At 45.4% G+C, this 23707-nt stretch overlaps 2 protein-coding genes across 3 annotated transcripts in view; both read left to right on the plus strand.

Annotated features, from left to right (window-relative positions):
• The window catches only part of ORC1 (origin recognition complex subunit 1), a 36299-nt gene extending 15359 nt beyond the window's left edge, over positions 1-20940 (plus strand). Inside the window, exons 9-18 of the mRNA XM_029618205.1 lie at positions 2343-2544; positions 2655-2761; positions 3466-3567; positions 5347-5518; positions 6879-6986; positions 11693-11842; positions 12974-13093; positions 13537-13703; positions 13973-14060; positions 20190-20940. Coding sequence (XP_029474065.1) covers positions 2343-2544; positions 2655-2761; positions 3466-3567; positions 5347-5518; positions 6879-6986; positions 11693-11842; positions 12974-13093; positions 13537-13703; positions 13973-14060; positions 20190-20384 — 1411 coding nt within the window. The 3' untranslated portion in view covers positions 20385-20940. The remainder of the gene's footprint in view (positions 1-2342; positions 2545-2654; positions 2762-3465; positions 3568-5346; positions 5519-6878; positions 6987-11692; positions 11843-12973; positions 13094-13536; positions 13704-13972; positions 14061-20189) is intronic.
• A 783-nt stretch (positions 20941-21723) lies between these two features.
• Positions 21724-23707, plus strand: part of CC2D1B (coiled-coil and C2 domain containing 1B) — a 117240-nt gene continuing 115256 nt past the window's right edge. For both annotated transcript variants that reach the window (XM_029617541.1, XM_029617543.1), the window contains exon 1: positions 21724-21866. The gene's annotated coding sequence lies outside the window, so the exon portion shown is untranslated. The remainder of the gene's footprint in view (positions 21867-23707) is intronic.

Here is a 23707-nt window from a genome sequence, read left to right on the forward strand (position 1 = left end):
TGGATGGTGTTAGTGGGACTTGGTCGTCTTTGCATTGCTTTGCTAAGCATTTCAGATTGGATTTGTTTGCCAAGGAGGATGCAGCCTTTGCAGTGGGTGTTCTCAAAGCGAGGCCTTCACTTCCTCCCTCCTGGGCTAGATGTGGCTTTGGTACTTTCCACTCGCCTGGACTGGACTGGTAGAGAGCATGATGAAGTGGAAGGAGAAATTGTCACCTGTTTGTTTTCTTTCCATGAATCCTGCTACACCAGTCCAGGATCCTCCTGGGAAGTTAGGTCCTATAAGGAAACAGTCATGTCATCAGCTGTCTGATCTGTGCATAGGCATTATAGTAGAGTTCATTCTCTCATCAGCATTTTATTGGTATTTTCCTGTCCTCCCTTCTTTTATCCTTGTTGCTTCATGGCGTAGACAGCTAATGTGCAATAAGAGGATCTTTTCTCCAATATCGAATGTTTTACGTTTTTGAAATTTCTTCTCACTTTGGCGTCTATGAACTGTTCAGCGGTTTGTTATAGAAATACAGAGTTGTCCCTGAGCTGCATCATCTCCAAGTACTGGCGATGATGTCACCAAAGAAAACTATATTCTCTACTTCCATCTGCTGGTAGAGGGACATAATCTCTCATGTCTCAACTGGACTGGGGTAGCAGGATTCAGGTAAACATTTCTCCTTCCATGTGAGAAACTTTCAGAGAAGCCGATTCTAAAGATTTGAAGGGTGGCTTCATAAACTGTGCCAGAATCACATTAAGGTCCCACAACACAGATGGTTTGGCTATTGGAGGTTTGCTTTACCATACATTTTGACACTAAAGGATGAGTGGATATCGGTTTGCCTTCCACTTGAATATGGTAGGCTGCCATGGAACTGAGATGCATTTTGACTTTAGAGGTACTGAGACCTGAAGAAGAAAGAGAATTAAATACTGAAGCAGCTCCCACAATTCACAAGCGAATGGGTCCGGGAAGCACTGTTGACCCCAGACAAAAAATGTTTCCATTTAAAGCTGTAAGCCCTTCTGGTTGGCTTCCTGGCAGATACTGATAAGGCTTAAACTTCCTTGGGTAAGGGTGGGGATTAGATCAGCAAGCAGTCAACATCCAGGCTGTTAAGTTGAGAGCGAGAAGGTTTGGATGCCCTGTTCTTGAGTTAATAAGGTCGGATCATCCTCTAAAGGAATTGAGGGGTGGCAAGGGGACTGATGGACATTTGTACTAGGTTCCAAACCACATTTGTCCGGGCCATGCTGATGCAATAAGTATTAGGTGGACCCAGTCCTTGAGCACTTTTTGCATTGTCCTAGCTATTAATGGAATCTATGGAAAAGCGTACATGAGATGTGCATTCCAAGTGACCAGAAAAACATCTGGAGCGGATCTGAGTTTGGAAGACTGCAGCAAAATCTTTCCACTTTTCTGTTTTCCTCCAACACAAAGATGTCGATCAATGGATGTCCTCAATTGTCAAATGGCCTATTGGCTGTTGACTGATGAAGGGATCACTCATGAGGACAAAACACTCTGCTGAGGTGATTCACCATGGAAATCCCCAGAATGTAAATCACATGTAAGAAAGCTTCATGGTCCCATGGCCATTCCAAAATCTTTATGGCCTCCTGACAGAGTCTGTGATCCTGTACCTCCTTGCTTGTTGACATTAAACATTCATTGGTCATTCGTTCATTCATTTTGTGCGTATCTCTAGAAAAGCCACAACAACTTGTGGGTGTACTAAAGATATACGTGTAGTGCGAAACATGAAACGAATGACTAACGAATGCACATCCCTTTTAAACATGGTTTCTTGGTTGTTGGTTTGGATGAAAATTTTCTTTCCCTTGAGATGCATGAAAGCTCTCGGGGCGTGTCCGATTTGAAACTTCCGTTTCACTGCCGAGCAAGTTCTTTGGGTTCAGAAAGGGCTTGGGTGCTGTCTCCATCCTTGGTGGATGTTACCGTATTGGCCTGACTGAGAATAATTTTCCCCAAACAGTTTTCACGGGTAAAACGGTGCTTTGCCCGTGGAAATGGGCTTGCTGAAAATTGCCTGCAGCGTGTGCGAGTACCGTGTTATGGAGGGGTTTCTGCTTGGAACCACACGGGCGGCGTGTCTGGATGTGGTTCTGGCACAGTTTTATGAAGCGGCGGCGGCAGCTGCGGCTTCGGGATCTGTGTGTAAAGCAGCGTGGGCTTTGATCCTGGCTCAGTCCCTCAGAGCAGCAGCAAGCGCTTTTGGTTCTGGCTCCCTTAAGGTTGTATGGGCTCTGGTTCTGGCTTGTTCCTGCGAGGCAGTCAGGGCTTCTCTTCTAACTTCAAGGCGTTTCTCCCCCCTCTGCCAGGCTCCTGGGGAGCAGGGATGACCTCGAAGACAAAGATGGTATTTTTGTGCCAGACAAGAGTGTGCACGACTCCAGTAGCAGTGGGGAGGAAGACGAAATGGAGAGAGACCAGAGAGGTGGAATGAAGTCCAGGCCCATCCCCGGGACCCCGGCGACTTCCAGGACCCCCTCCGCCAGGACCCCTGCCAAAACTCCCAAGACGGTAAGTGCCTGACAGAGCTGACCGAACTGTAGATTATGGAATCAAACTTGTTAAGCCCACATTGCACAGTTTTTGCCGTATGTTGTTTTGTTTTTTTTTCCCCCTTATAGCCAGTTTCAAAAACGCCCAAAACTCCCCGTCTGGCAACTCCCAGAATTCCTGAGAGAAGCCAGCCTCCCGGGAAGCCTGGCAGCGTGCTGGAGGAGGCGCGACTCAGGTAAGAGCCCTGGGGGGAGGCCCGGCTGCTGTCTCCGGTAGTCGCAGGGGGCGAGGAGGGGCGTCAGGAAAGGAGGGATAAGACTGCATTATTTTCTCTCTTGTTAACAACTGGACATTGAATCTCTCTCTGTAAAAAGTGAAATGTAAAGTTTTTGGTGGGTTGGTACCAGAGGAAGGCCGGAGAGTCCCACCTGCGGGTGGGACTCCTGGAGTTACGGGATGCTGTGCCCTGTGTGGGACTTCTGGGGGGAGGGGGATTTGCAGTGGTCACTCTGGAATATCCGCAGCTCTTCCTTGCACCAGATTTAGGTTCCTGATGGCTCGAATATCAATTTTTCATGGTAGAAAGCATTTTGTTTTAGGTGTGGTCTGCTGGACGATCTGCTTTCCAAGCATTAGAGCCTTGAGTGGATCAACATGCAGTCACATAGGGGGATAAGTGAATGACGTGCACCAGCCAAACTTTTACCAAGCAAATAATTTTAAAAAGTTTGTGTGCGGCTGTTTAAGGGTTGGAAGTGTTTTATGTTTCCACGTGTCCCTGGGGGAGCTTTTCAGCAGAGTGAACTTTTGCTAGCCTGTGGATATCTCCTGTTGCTGGTTTTTGCTTATTTTTTTGTGTTTTTTTTAACTGACTTATAGAATTGTTTGTATTAAGTGTAAGGCTGGTTAAAGTTTATTTTCCTGTCTTGTCTGAGCCAGACTTCATGTCTCTGCTGTGCCCGAGTCCCTGCCCTGTCGTGAACAAGAGTTCCAGGATATCTATAACTTTGTGGAGAGTAAAATCATTGATGGAACTGGAGGGTGAGTCTTCCTTTGCAGCCTGGCATCGCCGGCGTGATTGATCTGCGAGGGATGGGACTTGGGAGGATGAGGGGTTCTTCTGTGGTCTGGTGGTGTGGGTGTGATGGAAGGGAAGCTCCTGAAGGGGTCTGATTATGTATGACTTGGGTAGGGACTGGTTAATTCCCAGTTTTGTACCTCCCTGGCCAGTTCTAAGTCCCAATGCAAAGAGAGACAGGATCTGGCTTTTTAATTACAGGATTCCTCTCCGAGAGGTCCTTTTAAGGATTGCTGTGACATTTTAACACATTTCTGACCTGGTCAGAGAAAGGTGTAAGGAGCTTTTCTGGCCAGGGGCTAGACTGCTGGCTGCTGTTTGCCTCCTGCTCCTCCTCACACTCACCACCCACACACAAACACAGGTTCCTTTCCCCCCACCCCACCCCACCCCCCTCCTGCTCCTGCTGCTCACTGCCTCAGCAAGTCCTGCTAGCCATATTTGTTTCAGAGCAAACTTGATTATTGCAGGATGTGATTACCTTTTATTGGATCGATAGAAGAATTACCCAGAGCTGTTACAATATCTGAGGTTTCATGCATATGCAGGCGTCTTCCCAGGGCACACTTGAAAAAGGAATCTGTGTGATCCCAAAATATCACCTACTACATCATCTTTGGATAATTCTTAGGTTGCACCAAGTTAAAGGCCTCATAACCTGCAGTAATTCCCATCCGTCAGCAAGTAACACCCTCCTCCCTGCCACGCTGATATAGTATCTGTCTAATTATCGGCAGGATTTGTTCTGGGTGGGTGTAAAATAGACAGAGGGGCTAACGAGGCAACTCCCACACGAGCTCAGGAGAGCAAACGTTCTGTGAGCTGAGAGAGAAGGATCTGTCTGCAAGGCTCCTTCCCACGTTATACACATTTACATTTTGTAAACTCTGGCAGCTTTCAGCATATAAACCACCTTACGAGCAATGTTCATGGGACTAGAAAAAAAACGAAGAACCACATCCTCTCCAACTCTTTCACTGGCTCTCATGAGAGGAGGGCGAGTGCTTGCAATTCAGTGTCTTATCTGGCACCAGCAAGTCCTTTATTGCTCTCAGCCCTGCTAGTGCTCAAGCTTCACCTGTGGTATTGCAGGCTGTTGCAGTAATCCTTCCTCTGATTAACAGAGGCCTGCAGCACTCATCCTGTGCCAGCTGTGTGCCCAGAGAGAGAAACAGGATGCACAAATCCCCCAATCACCGGTGCACGATGTGGGGGAACACGATGCGTCTGGCAGTCCCTGGTCCCAGTGATGTTTAGAAGTATCTCTGACTGCGTCTGCAGTGGGCTTTACAGTATGAACTCATCTAGTCTATAGCAGGGAAATGTGGGCCAGGTTAGCATCACTTTTTAAAATGATCACTTGTGGCTGCTTTGTTTTTTGAAAAACAGACTTAGACCCCTCCCTCCTGCTCTACTGGCAGACTCTTCTAGGTCCTGGGTGTCGCTGAAAATTTTCAGCACCATTACTAACAGCAAAGCTGATGTACAGAGCCGCCTTGTACGCGTTTCTTTTTTTGACCAGTGGACACCTGTGGAGTCTAGGGAAGAGAGAGGGGTTTGTACAACCCCAGAATGAAAAGCTGCAGGTGAATTTGGGTGAATGGATAGACTGCTGGGTATAAGGGCAGCGGACTCTGCTGCCATCCGAGAACAGCCACACATTCACTGCACAGACCAACCTCTTAAACCTTCCGATCTCAGCAGGAAGATGCTTGCTTATTGCTGCCTTTTGCGCCCTTCAGGTGCATGTACATCTCCGGAGTCCCTGGCACTGGGAAGACTGCGACGGTGCATGAAGTGATCCACTGCCTGCAGCGTGCGGTGGAAGAAGATGAGCTGCCGTCCTTCCAGTGCATTGAAATCAATGGCATGAAGCTGACGGACCCTCATCAGACTTATGTGCAGATCCTTAAAGTAAGTCTGAGCCCCTCGCACGGTCTCGGGAGAGCAGCCCTGGGGCAGGACTCTTCTGGGTCACGCATTGCCTCTGTCTGGAGGCCCAGCTTGTACCATTGTCGTCATTGCTAACGTTTGGGTTTTCTTCTCATCCTGCTAGACCAGGCCAGACGTGTAGGTTCATACCACCTTGTAAGAGATGGAGACAGAGGGTCACATTTCTCGGTGACATCAGCACCATTGATGGGAATTGCAGGAAGAGTCGACTGGAAGAGAACAACCGTGCCAGAGCCCAGGAAGACAGACTTACCCCTATTCAGAAAGCTGCTCCATTCAGGTCCCTTCTGCTCCTAAACTCTCCTTTTTCCCCCCAATAAGCTTTAATTGCTGAGCAAGGCTCCAGGAGCAAAAAACAGGCAGGAAAGAAGAAAAGGGGGGAGCAGGGAGAACCCAGGGAAAGGGACTCCTATCAGATCCCCTCCTAGGCTCAACCAGGTCCTGGGAGCCAATCACCAGGAACTGATCTATCAAGGATCATAGGATTAGTCCAGCGGCCTGCTCTACCAAGGAAATAGTGAAACACACTCTTGCTCTGGAAGCTAAGATCTGCTCTACCAGGAGAGGCAATGCTAAGACTATTGCCCTGAGACCGAACATCTGCTCCACCAGGCTAATAATGTGCGGGAGCCTAGTAAACCTGCTGAAATAGTCCTGCACGTGTGACTGTCTGCTGGCAAGCTCCTAGGCTGCACCTGTCTTAATAGCAGTGATGATGTCATTGAAATGAATGGTCCTTTGTCTCCATCTGCTGGCAGGATGGTATAAGCCCATGCATCTAGACTGATCTAGCAGGATTCGTGGAAAGGAAATTATCGGATGTATGGACTTGCGTGTGCAAGTCAGCCTGCAGTGGAGAGAGAGTGCAGCTAGGGGAGCAGAGCAATGCACACCTGCTCTTCTGATCACAACATATTTGGCACTCCTACGTACTCCAAAAAGGAGTACATCGTTCCATACTTGTATTTATTCTGTCTCTGCTTATGCCTCCTTTTTTTTTTTTTTTTTTGGGGGGGGGGAGGGGTGCTTTTCTTCTCCATTCTGCCTTCTTGTGCACCTTCACATGTTTCCTGTTTAACTGTGTGAGTAGAGGAGGAGGAAGGCCCCCCACAGCCCATGCTGCCGCAGTACTCCAGGCCAGGAGAGGAGGGAGCGCACTAAAAGTAATGTCAGCGAGGTACTGCAGCAGGGGGAACTATATTTGGCTCTGCTCATCAGGACCCGGGTGCCGATCCCATGCCGGGTTCAAGCCCCCCCACGGCTAGGCCAGGTGTACCCGAAAGCTTTGGGACATGACCTCCTCCTTTGTGTTCCCGTGCAGTTGCTGACGGGTCAGAAAGCTACAGCGGATCACGCAGCTGCGTTGCTGGAGAAGAGATTCTGCACCCCCGCACCTAAGAGAGAGGTCACGGTGCTTCTGGTGGATGAGGTGAGGGGGTGGGGAGGGGAGGGTGGCAGTAATACTCAAGCTAGGGACATATTCTCGAAGAACCCGATCCAGGCAGAGGTGCTCAGCCACGCTGGGTGCGCGTTATCTTCAGTGTCCGCCAGTCAGATTGAAGGAGTTCCCATGCTCTTTATGCGCTGGCGCTCCCTGCGTGGCTGAGAGTTCGTGCTGCATTGGGACCTGTGGGACTCTTGCCATGGGTACAAAATGGAAGAAAATCCCCCCCCCCCCCCCCGAAAGAACGTGATGAATCTAGGTTTGAAAATTTAGGGTGAAGTTGATATATTTTAGGCAGTAATAGGAACAGGTGCTTTGCCCCTTACTATAAAAGTAAAAACTTTTATAAATATAAAAACTTATTTTCATTAATCAGTGCATCTCAAACACAAATACAATCACATGTTCACCTGTCCCTTGGTCGGACCATCAAATCATCAACACGACCTTCAAGCTTTCACAACATCCTCCACTTTCGTTCCCAAAAAACACTATTCAATTCAGGAAACCTTGTTCTACAGACCTTCTCATCAATCGGTTCACTAATGAATTATCACATCTCGATCTCTCCAACGCATCTACAGCCACCACCTCATGGTGCAACATCACCAAAAAGATCGCAGACATTACCTGCCCTTCCATCACAAAAGTAGTACAACCTTCGCCAGACAACAGGAAACCCTGGTTCACCCCAGAACTGAAGCTGCTTAAACAAGAGCTAAGAAATAAAGAACACACTTGGAGGAGAAACCCATCCCCCACAACATTAGCTATTTATAAAACCTCCCTCAATGCTTATAGGATCACCATACTGAGAACAAAGAGAGATTTTTTCTCAAAAAAAATACATCATTTCATATTTGATTCAAAAGCACTTTTCTCCTACGTTTCAGCTCTCACTAAACCATCACCTCCTACCATTCCTGATGATCAAGCACTCAACAAAGCATCAGAACTAGCAGAATACTTTAAGGATAAAATTGACAAACTGACTATCTCTTTCTCATCATCTTTTTCATATCCCCCTTTCCCTCACATTACCTCACCTCAACTAAATACAACGCTGAAAACTTTCGAGACCACTTCAGCACTTGAGATAGAAAACATACTTAAAAAAATGAAACCGTCATCTCATCCCTTAGACACAATTCCTACTAACCTTCTCATCGCAATAAGAAACTCCATATCAAAACCAATTGCAGACATCATTAACTGCTCTCTCTCCCAGGGTCTAGTTCCTGACCAACTTAAATTAGCCATTCTCAAACCTCTACTTAAAAAACCTAACCTTCCAACCACAGATCCAGCTAACTTCCGCCCAATAGCTAATCTGCCATTGATCGCCAAAATTATGGAAAAGATAGTCAATAAACAACTATTTGAATATTTGGAAGAAAACAACATTCTTGTATCTTCCCAGTATGGCTTTCTGAAATCGTTAAGCACTGAATCTCTCCTTATCTCTCTTACCGATTCTATTCTATCTAATATGGACAAAAAACAACCACATCTTTTGATACTACTAGATCTCTCTGCAGCCTTTGACACTGTCAACCATTCATCTCTATTAAAATGTCTGGCAGATATAGGCATTAAAGGAACAGTCTTCAGCTGGTTCAAATCCTTCCTAGCAAATAGACAATTCAAAGTAAAGATTAACAACAAAGAATCACAACCGATCCCTTCCAACCGGGGGTCCCTCAGGGTTCCTCCCTTTCCCCTACCCTCTTCAACATTTACCTCTTACCTCTATGTCATCTACTTACTAAACTAAACCTAACTCACTATCTCTACGCGGATGACATCCAGATACTCATCCCAATCTCAGAATCCTTACAAAAAACCTTGGCTCACTGGAACAATTGTTTGCAACAGATCAATCATCTTCTCTCCAGCCTTTGCCTCATTCTTAACAACAACAAAACTGAGATCCTAATCATCAATCAAGACATCAACATCAAACTTCTAAACCCAGCTGACCTACTCAACTCATCCACTCCCATATTAAATCACTCACCACATGTTCGAGATCTAGGTATCATGCTAGACAATCAGCTCAATTTTAAAAAATTCATAAGCACAACCACCAAAGACTGTTTTTATAAGTTACAAGTCTTAAAAAAATTGAAGCCTCTTCTTTATTTCAACGATTTTCGGATGGTCCTACAAGCCATTATTCTATCAAAAGTCGACTATTGCAATTCGCTTCTCTTTGGCCTTCCATATTCATCCATCAAACCCCTCCAAATGCTACAGAACTCTGCAGCCAGAATCCTTACCAATACGAATAAAAGAGATCACATCACCCCCATTCTCAAGCTCCTCCACTGGCTGCCTATAAAGCAAAGGATCCTATATAAAGTACTCACCGTAATTCATAAATCCATTCACAATATCTCTCCTCTTCAATTATGTAACCAACTACGCCCTCACTCCTCCTCTAGACCCATCAGAGGAGCATATAAAGGCACACTCTATGTACCTTCAACAAAATCCTCGCATCATAAACGTGCCATATCTACAGCAGGCCCCATTCAATGGAATGCGCTCCCACCAGACATTCGGCTTGAGTTCTGCCACTCTTCATTCAAAAAAAAACTTAAAACCTGGCTCTTTAGCCAAGCTTTTCCAGGACCATGATCATCATTTTTTCCCCTCCAACCAGCAAGAACATATCTTCTTCACAAACCCCCATTTTCCATACCACTACCTACTTCGGTATCTAATCTCTTGCTGCAGGACACTTGAGACTTTCTCACTTATACGTTATAATTTTTATGCTCAATAAGACCTGTCAACTTAATTGTTTAAGTCTTTTTTTTTTCTCCTTTATCTTTTGGTCATCAATGTTACAACGTTATTGTTAAATTTTGAACTTATGTACACTGTTCCAAGTTTCATAACCTTGTTCTATGTAATGCCTTTTGGCAATTTTCATGTTCTGTTTCAATGTAAACCGATGTGATCTTTATTTCATATAGGAACACCGGTATATAAAAATCTAAAAATAAATAAATAAATATAAAAGTTCCCTTAATAGGAGGATCTGTGCGAAAAATATTTCCAAGACTCAAGTTTCATTTAACTGAATTTCCACAGCTTTTGTATTCCGTGTTTCTTCAAAAAAGCTTTTGAACAAAATTAAGTGTGCGAAGATGAGATGCTCTTCACACGTGCAGGGTCTAGGTTAGGCCGTTCTCACTGTATAAAGCAGGAGGCCCTCGCTTCCCACAGTCCGTTTTTACCTTGAACCGCTCAGTCCCGCTCGGCTGTCAGAAACTCTTCCTGTACGTGGAAAGGGGAGAGGAGAGGCGTTTCCTAGCTGACGGGATCAGTGTTTGTTTAGCCTTTGAGTCAGTTGGACAAGACGCGACGGCTTAAACCGAAGATAAAAAAAAAAAAAAAAGAAATGGAAATAGAAATTCTGTTTTAACCCTTTGAATCCATTGTCCCTGAATTCAGGGACGGCCTAATATCAATATCAACACCTGTTATCCCGCTAAACTGGTATAATTGCACAGCGGTGGATTTTCAAACGGGTTACGCACGTAATCCCGAGAGTCCGCTCCTGCACGCGCCGAGCCTATTTTACATAGGCACAAGCGCATATGTCCCGGGGCTTGTGGGGCGGGGCTGGAGCCTCCAGGCACAGCGGCCATTTACCGCTGTTGATACTGAATAACCAATACTAATATTAAAAATAGCACATTGACAAAAATGATTGGTTTTCCCGGGGAAATTAGGGTTTATTTTATTTATTTATTTATTTAATAGCTTTTTTTTTATACCGACATTAAAGTACACATCATATCTGTTTACATGATAACAAAAGGTAGAAAATACAAATAACAGGGGGAGGGGACGGGGAGAACTAAGAAACCGGGGTTCGGAAGGGGGGACCCCAACAATTAGAGAGAAGGAGCAAAGCGAGAGGAACGGTAACACATGGTTAAATAAGGTGCAAGAGAACAAAATATATAGACGAGAGGTGCAAGAGTACAGAATATAAATGGTACCGGGATCCGGTCGGTCGTGATGGTAATTATAAAATTTGCAGGTGTTGACGGGTTTATCACCATAGCAACCTAGGGTTCAAAGGCTTAAGGAAATCTTGTTTTTAGGCGCCTTTTGTGTGAGTCTGAAGCACCACTTGTCGCTCTGTCTGCTTGCAGGAGTGTATCGGAGGCTTCCTCCTGTGAATCCCCCTAGCACGATTGTTTCACTATAGCAAGGTGCTTGGGCCTGTTCGTCCCTGGCACCTACCTCTCCTGAACCTCAGCTCTAGGTGGCCTCCTGTGCGCACACCGATGCCACCTGGGCAAACACGCACACCCCTCCGGGATACAGCATTTGCAGAGCACTGAAGGCTTGGCTGACGTGGTATCGTTTAGACCCTGTTTCCTCACTGGCCTCATGAAGGGAAGCGAGCTCTGGAAAGCAAGCCATAGCTCTACGGAGTTAGTCCAATAAAAAGCTCTCTCTCACAACGTGTTTCCTGACCCAAGTGCACTACCAGGGCAGCCACCATACTTTAGCCATAAACCTGAAGGGATGATGTGCTAGCACCTCGCAGAGTAGAACTGGATACCATAGACCAGCAGAAGGCGGCTGGCTGTTTTGTCACTCTTAAGGACTGCATGACTACGTAATACTTGTTGAGCTTCTCTTTGTGATGTTTGTCCCCCCACCAGCTGGACCTCCTGTGGACCAGGAAGCAGAATGTGATGTACAACCTCTTTGACTGGCCGACCCATAAGCAGGCAAAGCTCATCGTGCTCACGATCGCCAACACCATGGACCTGCCAGAAAGGATCATGATGAACCGCGTGGCCAGTCGTCTGGTTTGTACTGCTTGCTTATTTCTTTGCAGTTTTTGACATTTACGCCTACTTGAATTGCAAGTAATGTGTGTGTGTGTGGTCTGTCTGAGAGAGAGAGAGATCTGCACATACATACATTTGCCCTCACATACATAGTAATACAGTAAATGAGGGCAGGGAAAGATCAAAATGGCCGCATCCAGTCTGCCCAGACCTGTTTAGAGTTGTAACTGCCGCTTCCTGCGGTTTCCTCCAATGTATTCCTGGAAGCATAAAGCAGTTTTACCACTTCTGCTGCTGCTGGCAGATGACAGTCTGGCTAGAAACCAGCCATGAGGGGAGGGGAGGGCCGAGTGTGCACGGGCTGCTAGAGATTGCCACCGCTCCTCTCTCCCCACCTATCGCTGAACCTGCCTACGAGAAAAATGTCACCTCTGTCAGCAGCCTGCCCTGCCCTGGGCTTCCCATCAGTCGTCATCCACCTTCGGCACTGGGGCCAAAGGAAAGTGTCACTGCTGACCCTGGACAGGGGGATGCTTGGTGGAGGAGGAGTTTGAAAGCATGGATCAGATACTGAAAGGGTTACGGATTCGATCATGAGGAGAGGTCTTGGCTGTGGAGATTGAGAGAGGATGAATAATACTGGGGGATGTAAGAGAAGAGATGGGGTTGAGAGGTCACCTAGGAGTATGTGAGAGAAGGGTTGGAGAGGAAGAGATGGAGATGTCAGAGGATCGGTTGGGGCTAGAAGAAGAGCTTGGGGATGAAAGAGGATTTGTTGAAGGGATGTGAGAAAAGGGCTGGAGGGAAGGGTGTGAGAGGGCATAGGTGGCTGGGAAGGTGAGAGGAGTTGGGAGATGTTACAGGGGATCAGTTTGGGGCAGAGTTTGGGAGAAGGGAGGAGGTTAGGAAAGGAGCCCCCCCCTGGAGGGGGTGGAGGTTGAGGAAAGAAATGACTGGAGAGGTTGAGGGGGATCAGCAAGAATGCAGAATGGAGGGAGAGAAGCTGATTGTTGGGGAGGGACCACACCCCTGCTAACTTGATTTGGTCGTCCTCTGGGGTCATGTGAATATTAAAGTGCTAAAATGGGGTCACCTTGGCTATAGGTTTGGGAAACCCCCGTTTTACGATGATCATATTTCTCCTTGTAGGGTCTTACAAGGATGTCATTCCAGCCTTACAGCTACAAACAGCTGCAGCAGATTATCACCTCCAGGCTAAACCATATCAAGGCATTTGAGGATGATGCCATCCAGCTGGTTTCCAGAAAGGTGAGTCCTTGCCCCGTTCCAACCACGCTGATGCGGGGACCTCGAACAAGAAGGGTGAGATTAGATGTCCGTTCCGGCAGTAAGGGAGAGCTCTATAAGGAGAAAACGGTGGAGCCAAGACATTATCAAGCTGAGGTTTTGAAATCTCTGATTATCGGGGATGGCCAGCTCTCTTTTCCTCGGATATGGTTTCCAGGAGATGCAAATTTATATAAACTAGGTTCTTAGACTAAATATAAGGAATGAGCAGTCCACGGGAGCAGACCTTGGCTAGGCATATTTTAGCTAATAATAACGTTGCTTTATGAAAATGACATTCGTTGGCAGCTTTGTCCGAGGTACAGCTTCACAGCAGGAGCTGCGATGGAAAACACCTTCCTTTTTCCCCGTTCCTCTGTTCTCTGACGCAGGAAAGGGTCACGCTGCACGCTTTCTCTCTCTAGGTGGCCGCATTAAGCGGGGACGCGCGCCGCTGCCTTGACATCTGCAGGAGAGCAACGGAAATTGTCGAGCTCTCGAATCGGAAAACAGGATCTCGTCTGGTTACCATGACCCATGTGATGGAGGCGCTGGAGGAGATGTTTTCTTCTCCTTTCGTAACCGCCATCAGGTATGGCCAGCGTTGTGGGCGCCTGCTGCAGATGCGGGGGGGGGGGGGGGGGTGCCCGCCCAGGGCAACTCGATTCTCTCACTGGACGGAAGGCGAGCTTCCTTGGGAACGCACCTTCCTGCGTTCCTTCAGCCTTTTTGGTGAAACCGGGCGGCCGGACGTAGCCGCCTGGAGCCGGAGGATTTTCCAAGCCTTCCATCCACCCGGCTCTCGATGCCTTTGCAGATCCACCCCGGGACGATCGGTGTTTCTCTTTGTGTTCCCTTCAGGCATGCGTCGCTGCAGGAGCAGCTGTTTCTTCGTGCGGCTCTAACTGAATTTCGCAGATCGGGCCTTGAAGAAGCAACGTTTCAACAGGTGCGTTCACAGTGCGACTTCCAGGTTTCTAACCTGCATTGTTTGTGGGTTTGTAGGGGGATTTTTTATTAAGGAAAAAAAAAAATGAGGTGCTCTGTAATTGTCTTCTCTGAATAATTTTTAGGAGGTCGCTATTCGGCCACAGGCAGAACGGGTAAGTTATTCGTATAACTTATCCAGATAATTTATAAGTTGTGTGGCACAGCCGTGCCACTGAGTATTGCCGGTTACACCAAAGCTATCTAGATAAGTTTATATGGATAACTTTTAAGACTGCCCTGTGGCATCACCAAACTTAACCACACATTTTGAATATTGGTGTTTATCGGTGTAATCTGAGTAACTTTTGGCCTGCCCCTGAAACACTCCCAATTTATATGGGTAAGTTTTTTTTAAATCTGTTTAAAAAATGTATGTGGATAAATTAGACAAATCTGATTTTTTTTTGATTGGGTGACCAGAGAATTAGATTGAGGTATATGCTGATGGGGTTTACTTGGATTTCAGCAAAGCTTTATGTTCCTGTTTATACCCCAGATCAGTCCAGACGCCTGGGTTTTGCATCCCTACCAGCAGACAGAGGCAGAGAATAAAACTTTTTCTGACACTGCTACCCAACACAGAGTGCCACCTGCAGTCCCTCCAGCAGATGACAGAGTTGCAAAACCTGTAGTCTGAAGTCTATTAAAAATAAATAAATAAATAAATGTTCAGTTGTATTAGATCAGAGTGTAAAGAAAGATAGAAGACTTACTCCCGGAGGTGTTGGGTGCCTTCATTGATCATTGATAGACTTAGTCCCGGAGGTGTTGGGTGCCTTCATTGATAGACTTAGTCCCAGAGGTGTTGGGTGCCTTCATTGATAGACTTAGTCCCGGAGGTGTTGGGTGCCTTCATTGATCATTCCTCCGGTGGAGCTGGGTGAGCAGGGGGTTGGTATCTCTGGTTTGGCTCGGCCTGAAGTATCCGGGGGGGATTTAAAAGCTAAGGTCGGGCTCACTCTGTTCCCTTGAAGTCCTCTCCTTCTTCACCTCCTTTTGCCGGAAGCAGTTGCAGGAGATTATATACTTTTCTTTTGTGGGGACGCTGTCTCTTGAAAAAAGAACGGAAGGAGATGAGAAGGCTCAGCGTCTCAACAGATATCGAAAGGCAAAGGTCGGCGGGACTTGAAGGGACCCGCAGGAGGAGAAGCAAGGAGCGGCTGAGGCACTTTCAAGGTCTGGGTGAGGTGATCGGGGACAGTTGTTTTTTGGCGGGTCAATAGCACGTGCAGGACATGACTGCGGAGTGAGAGAAAAGCTGCCAGGGCTGCAGAGACAGAACGCGGCTCGGGGCAGCGGCGCTTTTTCCTAGGTGTGCATCTGGGAAAGAAGGACGCTCCGGGTTGGCTGCAGGGACAGTGGGGGAGCAGGCGTTCCACCCGGTCGTCTGGGGCCGGCAAGGAGGCTTTTTCCAGCGGTGCGGGAGCGGTGGCCTTTTCAGCTCCACATGGCAAGCAGCAGGCAGCATCGGGGGAGGGAAGGAATTCCCCGCCCCTGTTATTGCCAGCTGTGCAGGACTTTGCAGGCGACCAAGAGAGCACCAGGAATGCAAAAAAGATTAGATGCCACGGTCTTTTTCAGAAACTTTATTGAAGTGGAGATGTCTCTAAAATATCACAGCCCGACTCTGGCCGAGTTTCGCCATTTTCGGAACGGCTGCCTCAGGGGCTACAAGTGAATCATACAAAACAATAATAAATAAGTAAACATAAAAATCATTAAATTGCAAAACTATTAAAACAATTAAAAACATTTCTCATTAAAATAACGGTCGGTTTTCTTAAATCATGTTTAAGAATTCATATTACAATGGTGACATTAAGAAAAAGATTTTTGTATCTGGAATAACTTGAACTGATTGAATTTCTACAATTACAATTTGCCCATATTGGAAAACAGTTGTATCCAAGAAACAAATCGGAAGCCGATCAATGATGCTGAAAAGCAGGAGACAAAGTGATGATCTGTAGAATTAGAGATTCTTTATTGGTCTTAGCCCGACTCTGGCCGGGTTTCGCTCACAAGAGCTGCCTCAGGGGCTACTGTACCAATGGTGGCTTATATTATCTTCCATGAATAATGTAAGACTTTCGCATCACATTAGTTCGATTAATAAAAAGTTGGCTCGGTGGTAGATCAACGATTTACCAATCGGTGTGTTGTAAATGTTTTGAAAATCTAAGTATCTCAGTCACGTAGGACTGAGATACTTAGATTTTCAAAACATTTACAAGCCACCATTGGTACAGTAGCCCCTGAGGCAGCTCTTGTGAGCGAAACCCGGCCAGAGTCGGGCTAAGACCAATAAAGAATCCTTAATTCTACCGATCATCACTTTGTCTCCTGCTTTTAAACAATTGTATCCGAAATAACTGGAATTGATTGAATTTTTGCAGTTACAATTTGCTTCTCAATGCGGCTGTATACAGCGTTCCTGTATAAAGATTCACGGTAAAGCTTAAAGCCACATTAAGAAGCATCCTTGTAGGAAGATTTGTGATTAAAAATCCATCTTGCACCAGGGAGCCGGTGGCATCCCGTAAGCTGAGAAATAATCCCCTGATGCAGGCGGTAGGAGGACCGCAAAAAGCCATGGCGTCGGGCATGCTGTGAAGCAAGCTTTTTTTGGGGGATTTTTTTTGGGGTGTGCTGTGAAGCCAGTTTGAGCGTGCCTTGAAGCAAGTTTCCTTGGGTGTGCTGTGAAGCCAGTTCCTTAGAAGAGGAGCATATAATTGACAACTATAACCAGCAGTACTTTGCATTTAAGGCACATCTTTTTGAAGGAATTGAGCACAGTGTAACCAGCAAGTATTTAATTGGAGGTGACAAGAATATATGTTTCATTGTACTCATGACATTTTCCTTGTGTGAAAAATTAAGATATTCATCAATTGTGTATTTAAAAAATTGTTGCGCCTGTTTGGGGGTAGATATGGGCACATATTTTATTGGGTAGATATGAATGGGGTAAAGTTGTGAATGGGGTATGCTGTTTGAATGAGAAATTAAGGGATTTTTTTGAATGATTTTATTTGTTGAGAGAGCAATATGTATTGCTTGTTGAAACCTTTATAGGATAATATTTATGGAATAAATAAAAGTTTGCACTTTCTCTAAAAAGGTGATTCATTCTGATAAAAGGTTATTAGTGAGCTGTGTAAGGATCCTTCCCTTCAAATATCGGATGATGGGGTATCATTGCATGCGGTGTCTTCCTTTTTGCCAAAGGTTGTCTGTTTCATCTTGGTCAGACGGTGGAGCTTCCCGCGTTTCAATATGTGGATGCATTGCATGCAAGGGAGCGCCGTTTATTGGATGCCTGCTCTTCATTACTGCAGTATCTCAAAGTCATTAATGGGTTTCGAAGATCTGATTATCTCTTCTTATTGTTTACTGGTGCAAAGAAGGGGTGACAAGCTTCAAAGGCTAGAATTGCTGGTGGCTAAAAGTAGCAATTGGATCGGCATATGTATGTATGGGACAGCCGGTTCCGGAGGGATTGCATACACGTTCTACCCGGGCACAGGCAGCAGCTTGGGCGGAGTGTCAGTTTCTCCGTAGGAGATCTATCAAGCAGTGACTTGGTCTTTCACCAGACACTACCAACTGGATGTTCGGGCATCGGAAGAGGCATGTTTGGGAAGAGTGTGCTGCGAGCCAGATCATCCCAGGTGTCTGTGCTGATCTGAGATAGGAACAGGAAAGGAAAATTGGTTCTCACCTGCTAATTTCCGTTCCCGGAATATCACAGATCAGTCCAGAACCCTGCCTGCTGTGGAAAGACATATATCTCTTCTATGTGTGTATATAGTGGAGAAAATGTGTGTATATCGTAAAGGAAATTTGCTGCTAGTGTTTTGCGGTTAGGCTTTTGATTCCTGTTGTTGATGTAAAGGCTTCAGTTGTGGGGCTCTACCTTTCCCCTGCTCTTAATAGAAGGGGAGATAGGGTTTTAAAATTCATTCCATCTTGGCTTGGGTACAGGTCAATACCGAGGGACTGCAGGTGGCATTCTGTTATGTAGCAGTATCAGAAATGTTTTTACTCTCTGCCTCCATCTGCTGGCAGGGAAGGAGGCAAAACTCAAGCATCTGGACTGATCTTTGGTCTTCCAGGAATGAAAATTAGCAGGTAAGAACCAATTTTCCTATACTGTCCCACAGAGAAGGTTCATAGATAAACCGAGCAGCTTGGGGACGGGCTCCAAGGTGACAGACTCTATAGGAAACCGATTAAAGTTCTGCGCCCTGGGTTGGACAGGGCTGGAGATACATTCATAGCTCCAAGTGGGATGGGGTGGGGAGAGAGGGTCATAGTTAACAAGAAGGGTGACACCTGGTGGCCGGATGATACAGCGTTCTGCAACAAACCCCAGTGCTTGGCTCCCAATCTCTGGACCATTACTATAATGACTAGGAACAGTGGGAGGGTCTGATAAAATAGGGGGGGAAAGTCCCCAGCTAGTTGTAAATGAAGGCTTATGGGACCAGAATCCCAGCACTGGTTCTGATTGACCCGGAAGAAAAAAGAGGAACATTTTGTCCAAAACACAAAAATAACAAAAACAAGGAATTGGTTAAGTGATAAATGAATAGAGCATGATGGTAAATGGAATTTGCTCTGAGGAAAGAAAGGTGATAAGTGGAGTGCCTCAAGGATTGATCCTCCAGCTGGCTCTAATCAGTATCTTTGTGAGGAAATTGCAGCAGAATTACAGGGAAAAGTTTGCCTTTTTTTGAAGATGGCAATAAGATGTGCAACAGAGGGAGTAAAGAAAATGTTTGAGGAGTAATTGAATGCTTGGCTGTTGATGCAAAAAGTGCAGTCACGCATTTGGGATGCAGAAATCAGAGGAAGGGGGATGATAGATTTGTGTGTCCAGTTCCGGCCTTTGAGTAGGATGCACTAGCTGGGCACTCTGAATGCTGCTGGCATCGCCCGTTATAGTGAAAAGCCAGCGGAGTGCCGATTTCTCGCCCAGGGCGCCATTCTTTCCTATCTCTTCCTTTTATTCCTTCCGTTTATTCTTTCCTATCTCTTCCTTCTTCTCCAAGTTCTGCTACCCTTGTTATTTGTAACTGCTCCTTCGGTCACCACAGTTCGAATTGATGTATTTAATGCACTCCCGTTCCATGTAAACCAGCAAGATATGTTTTCATGATTGCCGGTATATAAAAACCTTAAATAAATAAAATAAATAAATAAATTTGCCCTAGAGCTGGCACTGTTTGTGTCCTATCCAAAGGAGAAACCTTGGGGTGATGATCTTGAGGTAGTGAAACAGCTTGATAAGGCAGTAGTCACAGCCAGGGGGATGCTAAGGTGCACAGGGAGTGGCATACCAATAGGAAAAAAAAAAAGGATGTAATACTGCCTCTATATAGTCATTGGTGAAACCTCACCTAAAATATTGGTCAGTTCTGGAGGCCGTGCAGCCAAAAGGATATAGACAGGTTGGAGGTGAACCAGAGACAGGCTACCACAATGGTGCAGGGTCTACACCAACAACCCCATCAGATGAGACTTAAGGACCTAAATATGTCCCCACTAGAGGAGAGGAGAGGAGAGACATCCAAATACATAAAAGGTATAAATAATGCACAAGAAGCAAATTTTTTTCAGGGGAAAGAATGTTCTGGAACAGCATGAGGCTCCAAGGGATAGATTCAGGAGCAACATCTGGAATTATTTTGTCACAGAAAAGGAGATGGATGCATGAAACAGCTTCCTAGTGGAGATGGTGGAAACAAAACAGTAACAGAATTTGGGAAAGCCCGGGATAAATACAGTTGTGAAGAAGAGAGAGCCAAAGATCATCTGCAGGCTATACAAGGCACCAGGAATGAAACTGAGCAGGCTGGATGGACCTTATGGTCCATACCTGCTGTCACATTCTGTCTTTCTTGGATGCATCCAGTCCTTCCTGAGTTGATGTGCCACAGCTCTTTCTACTGTCAGTCAGCTTTCTTAATTCCCATCATCAGCATTTCAGTTCCCACTTTTTTTGGGGTTCACAGCAGTTAACATGCCTCTTTCGGTAGGAGCTTGACAATGAGAGGATAACCTGAGACGTATTTGCTTCTTTCAGATAAACCACCAGCATGTAACTCTGTGTAGAATGGAAGGGCTTGCACCTCCTACAATGTCCGAAACCATGGGGGTGTGCTTGAGGCTTGGAGCGTGTCGGCTGCTGCTGGTTGAACCCAGTAAAAATGATCTCCACCTGCGTGTGAGGCTCAATGTCAGCCAGGATGATGTCATGTATGCCCTAAAGGAGAAATAATGGATGCTTTTTTATGTCTGTAATTTTAATGTGTGTGGACCAGATGTTCTAAAGAGTTTCATTCTTATAGCCCTAAACATCCTAAAACTGTTATATCTATTGCAAAATGTAAAGGACTGATCAAATGTCCTGAAATAGTTTACAAAAATATTTTAATAGATATTTTAATGCACTTTTATAATAAAGAATTTCAATGTTTTTTGTGTTGCTTGTATGATAATGGCTCCAAATGAACATGTCATTAACCAAACGTCCTGCTTTCATTTATTTACGATTTTCAAAAGAGTTTTACAAAAAAAATTATTCTGACACACAAAGTCAATTTAGGAAGAAATATACATTATAATAACCTTACATTAGCTAAAAGAGGAATCAAGAAAATAACTTTTTTTTTTAATTATCACAAGCCCTCAACAGTGCAAGGATCCATCTCAAACCTACAAGGAAAATGTTTTAAAGAAAAAAGGCCAAAATAAAAGAATTTGAATTTGTGTTGGAGGTAGTTTGGTGTTTTCTGGAAATTTTATAAGGTCTCCTATATTGCTTCTGCAGTAGTGGCTACAATGACCAGATCATCACTATATAGGAGCCAATTGTCTTTGAGACATTTAGGCTTATTCCTGGGGCTGAGGATCTTTTCAGTAGTGTGGGAATCATTGACGTAGATATTAAAAAGGTTGGGGCACTGGGGTTCAGGGTATATCTCTGTCTTGCTCCTCTGCTCCTGTCTGAACCTATCTGCCTATTATTTATTTTTACCTCACAGTTGATAGTAGAGGGTATGGATTTAATTATGTCATAGATTTTTCCCTCAATGCCAGTTTATAAAAGTTTTGAAATTGAGGGCAGGGTGCCATAGGCTTTTGTCATCATGCAAATATTCTCCCTGATCCGCTCTTCTTTACTTTTTGTAAGTTAAAGATGCGCGGTCCGTGGTTCTGTATTTTGGAAGGAACCCAATCTGACTTTACTGTAGACTTTTGCCGTAGCTAGGAAGGGTACCCTCATAATCTTCTGCGTCCTTGATGAGCACTTTAGCTACAGCTGCAGCTCCAGCTCATGCTTTCGCCCAACCCTGCTACAGCACATGGAATAGGTTTTGAAGGCAGTTGTTATTTTCACAGAAGCATTAGGAAAAGATGACATTTGAACAATCATTTTTTTTTTCATTTCGCCAGCGCCATTTAGAAAGTTATCCTACTCACTATCTGCCCTCATACAGGCAAGAAATGATAACCGCACGCCGCGCTTCCGCCCATACTGTCCCATCTCGCGCTATGCGCCTGCGCACTCAACGAGGCGGCTTTGAGCGCCTGGCTCTCCGGGGAAAGACGGACGGCGCCTGCGCATTTCGCAAAAAAAAAAAAGAGTGCGCATGCGCCGCTGGCTTGACACGGCGTCACGCGGTGAATGGCAGGAGTGTTTCTCCGCTGGTTCGCGCCTTTCCCTCGGTGGCCGTGACGGTGACATCCCCCCACCCAGGTAACCCTTCCGGAGCTTTGGGAAGTCCCTTTCGCGAGCGCTGGCGAAGGCGCTCTTTTTATTTCTATTTTTTTTTAAACTAGTTTATCAACCAGCAGTAACTGAGTGCTGAGATTATCCTAACGCTTGATAAAAATCGCTCGTTATTTATTGCCTCAGATTCTCCTGTGTCTTGATTTTAATGTTAAAGACCATACTGGACCTCGTAAAGGCAGCTAAACTAAGTTAAAAAATAAATAAATAAATAAATAAAAAAGGGGGAGTGGTACAGGCGCCGAAGTCGTCTTAATGGGATTTATCCGAGGAAATTGTATTAAGAGCTATTTTAGCGACTGGGCAAACTGAGAAGCTTACGCTTTTATTAGATAATTTAAAGCATTTATTTTAAGAATTTGTATTTGCAATCTTTCATAGTTAAATGGATTATATATTTGGAGTTTAGATTTAATCATTCGCCTTTACCAAATCCGCGCTGAAAGCGATTTAATGTTCAATACTTTAGTTATTTCTGTGGCCCAAAGGATTTACAAACTGATGCAATAACGGTGTGCTCTGAGCGCGCAGTTTTATCTGCAGTTGTGCGCAAATGTTATCCCTGGTGCGGCAAGGAGTATTTAGCATTACACTGTCTTCTCTGGTTCGCACCTTTGCATAGAATCCCACGCTCATGAAGGCATTAACTGTTACCCTGTAATGCAGAGAAGTGGGCTGCCTTAGCTCATGTTTTCTTAGTACTGGAAAATGTTCTCCTGCTTAGAGGTGGAGTAACGTTGCTAGCGCTAGTGTCAGTCATTAGGCAGAAGCTGGCATTCTGGTCTTGGGACTTTTAATCGGACTTTGTGCATAAATATGATTTATGGGCATTAACACGTTCTTTGTGCTGACAGCATTTTTATGTGCACAAATCTTTTTATGTGCACAAATCACACCGAGAGGTTTCCCCAGTTAAAATGTGCGATCAGCCTGGTGCTGAGTGCACATTTTAACTCTGGTTTCTGCCTGCATTTTTCAATTAATTTTAGCTTTTCGAGAGTTAAAAAAAATTTTCAACCTGTGCAAAATTTTAACACACACCTTTTTATGTTGGGCCTAAGTTTGTACCTGAAGCAATAGAGCGGGAGTGGCCAACTCTGGTCCTCAAAAACCACAACAGGCTTCTTGGAACTCACTCTCCTGGGTTTCAAGTCCGGTGAACTGTCTTACTAAGTCTACTCAGGTTACATTCCTATATTCAATAAACATACACATGCTTACTGTGACTCCAACCTCGCTCTAAACTTCAACAGCAAGAGGAAATGTGGAAAAATGGATTTACACTCACAAAGAGGGGAGTAGCTGGCTTGTTACGGCGGTTACTACCCCAAACCAAATAAGCCTGATACTTCACCTTCAATGCATATACAGCATAGTTCTCTGCTTCAACGACAGGGGAGAAGAAAAAAGGGTTCGCACTCACAAAGCGGGGAGTAGCTGGCTTGTTACGGCGGTTACTACCCCAAACCAAATGTGTCTGATACTTCACATTCGATGCATATCCAGCATGGCTCTCTGCTTCAACGGCATGGGAGAAGACTGATACATCACGCATTTCCAGCATAGCTCCCTGCTTCAACAGCAGGGGAGAAGAAAAACAACCAATAAGGACTGTATAACATAGTCTGGGTAAAACAAATAAGCATGGGTGTAGCTTGCTTATTGCGGCGGTTACTACCCCTACTACCCCTAACTAATCAAGCTAGATATTTCAATGGTGGGGGTGGAAGGTAAATAGAACCAAGAGCTAAGAGAAACAGATAAGTATGAGAGAGAAAATGTGTGAAGCTTGCTGGGCAGACTGGATG

The sequence above is a fragment of the Rhinatrema bivittatum genome, chromosome 10 (assembly GCF_901001135.1).
Source record: "Rhinatrema bivittatum chromosome 10, aRhiBiv1.1, whole genome shotgun sequence".
NCBI classification, from domain to species: Eukaryota; Metazoa; Chordata; class Amphibia; order Gymnophiona; family Rhinatrematidae; genus Rhinatrema; species Rhinatrema bivittatum.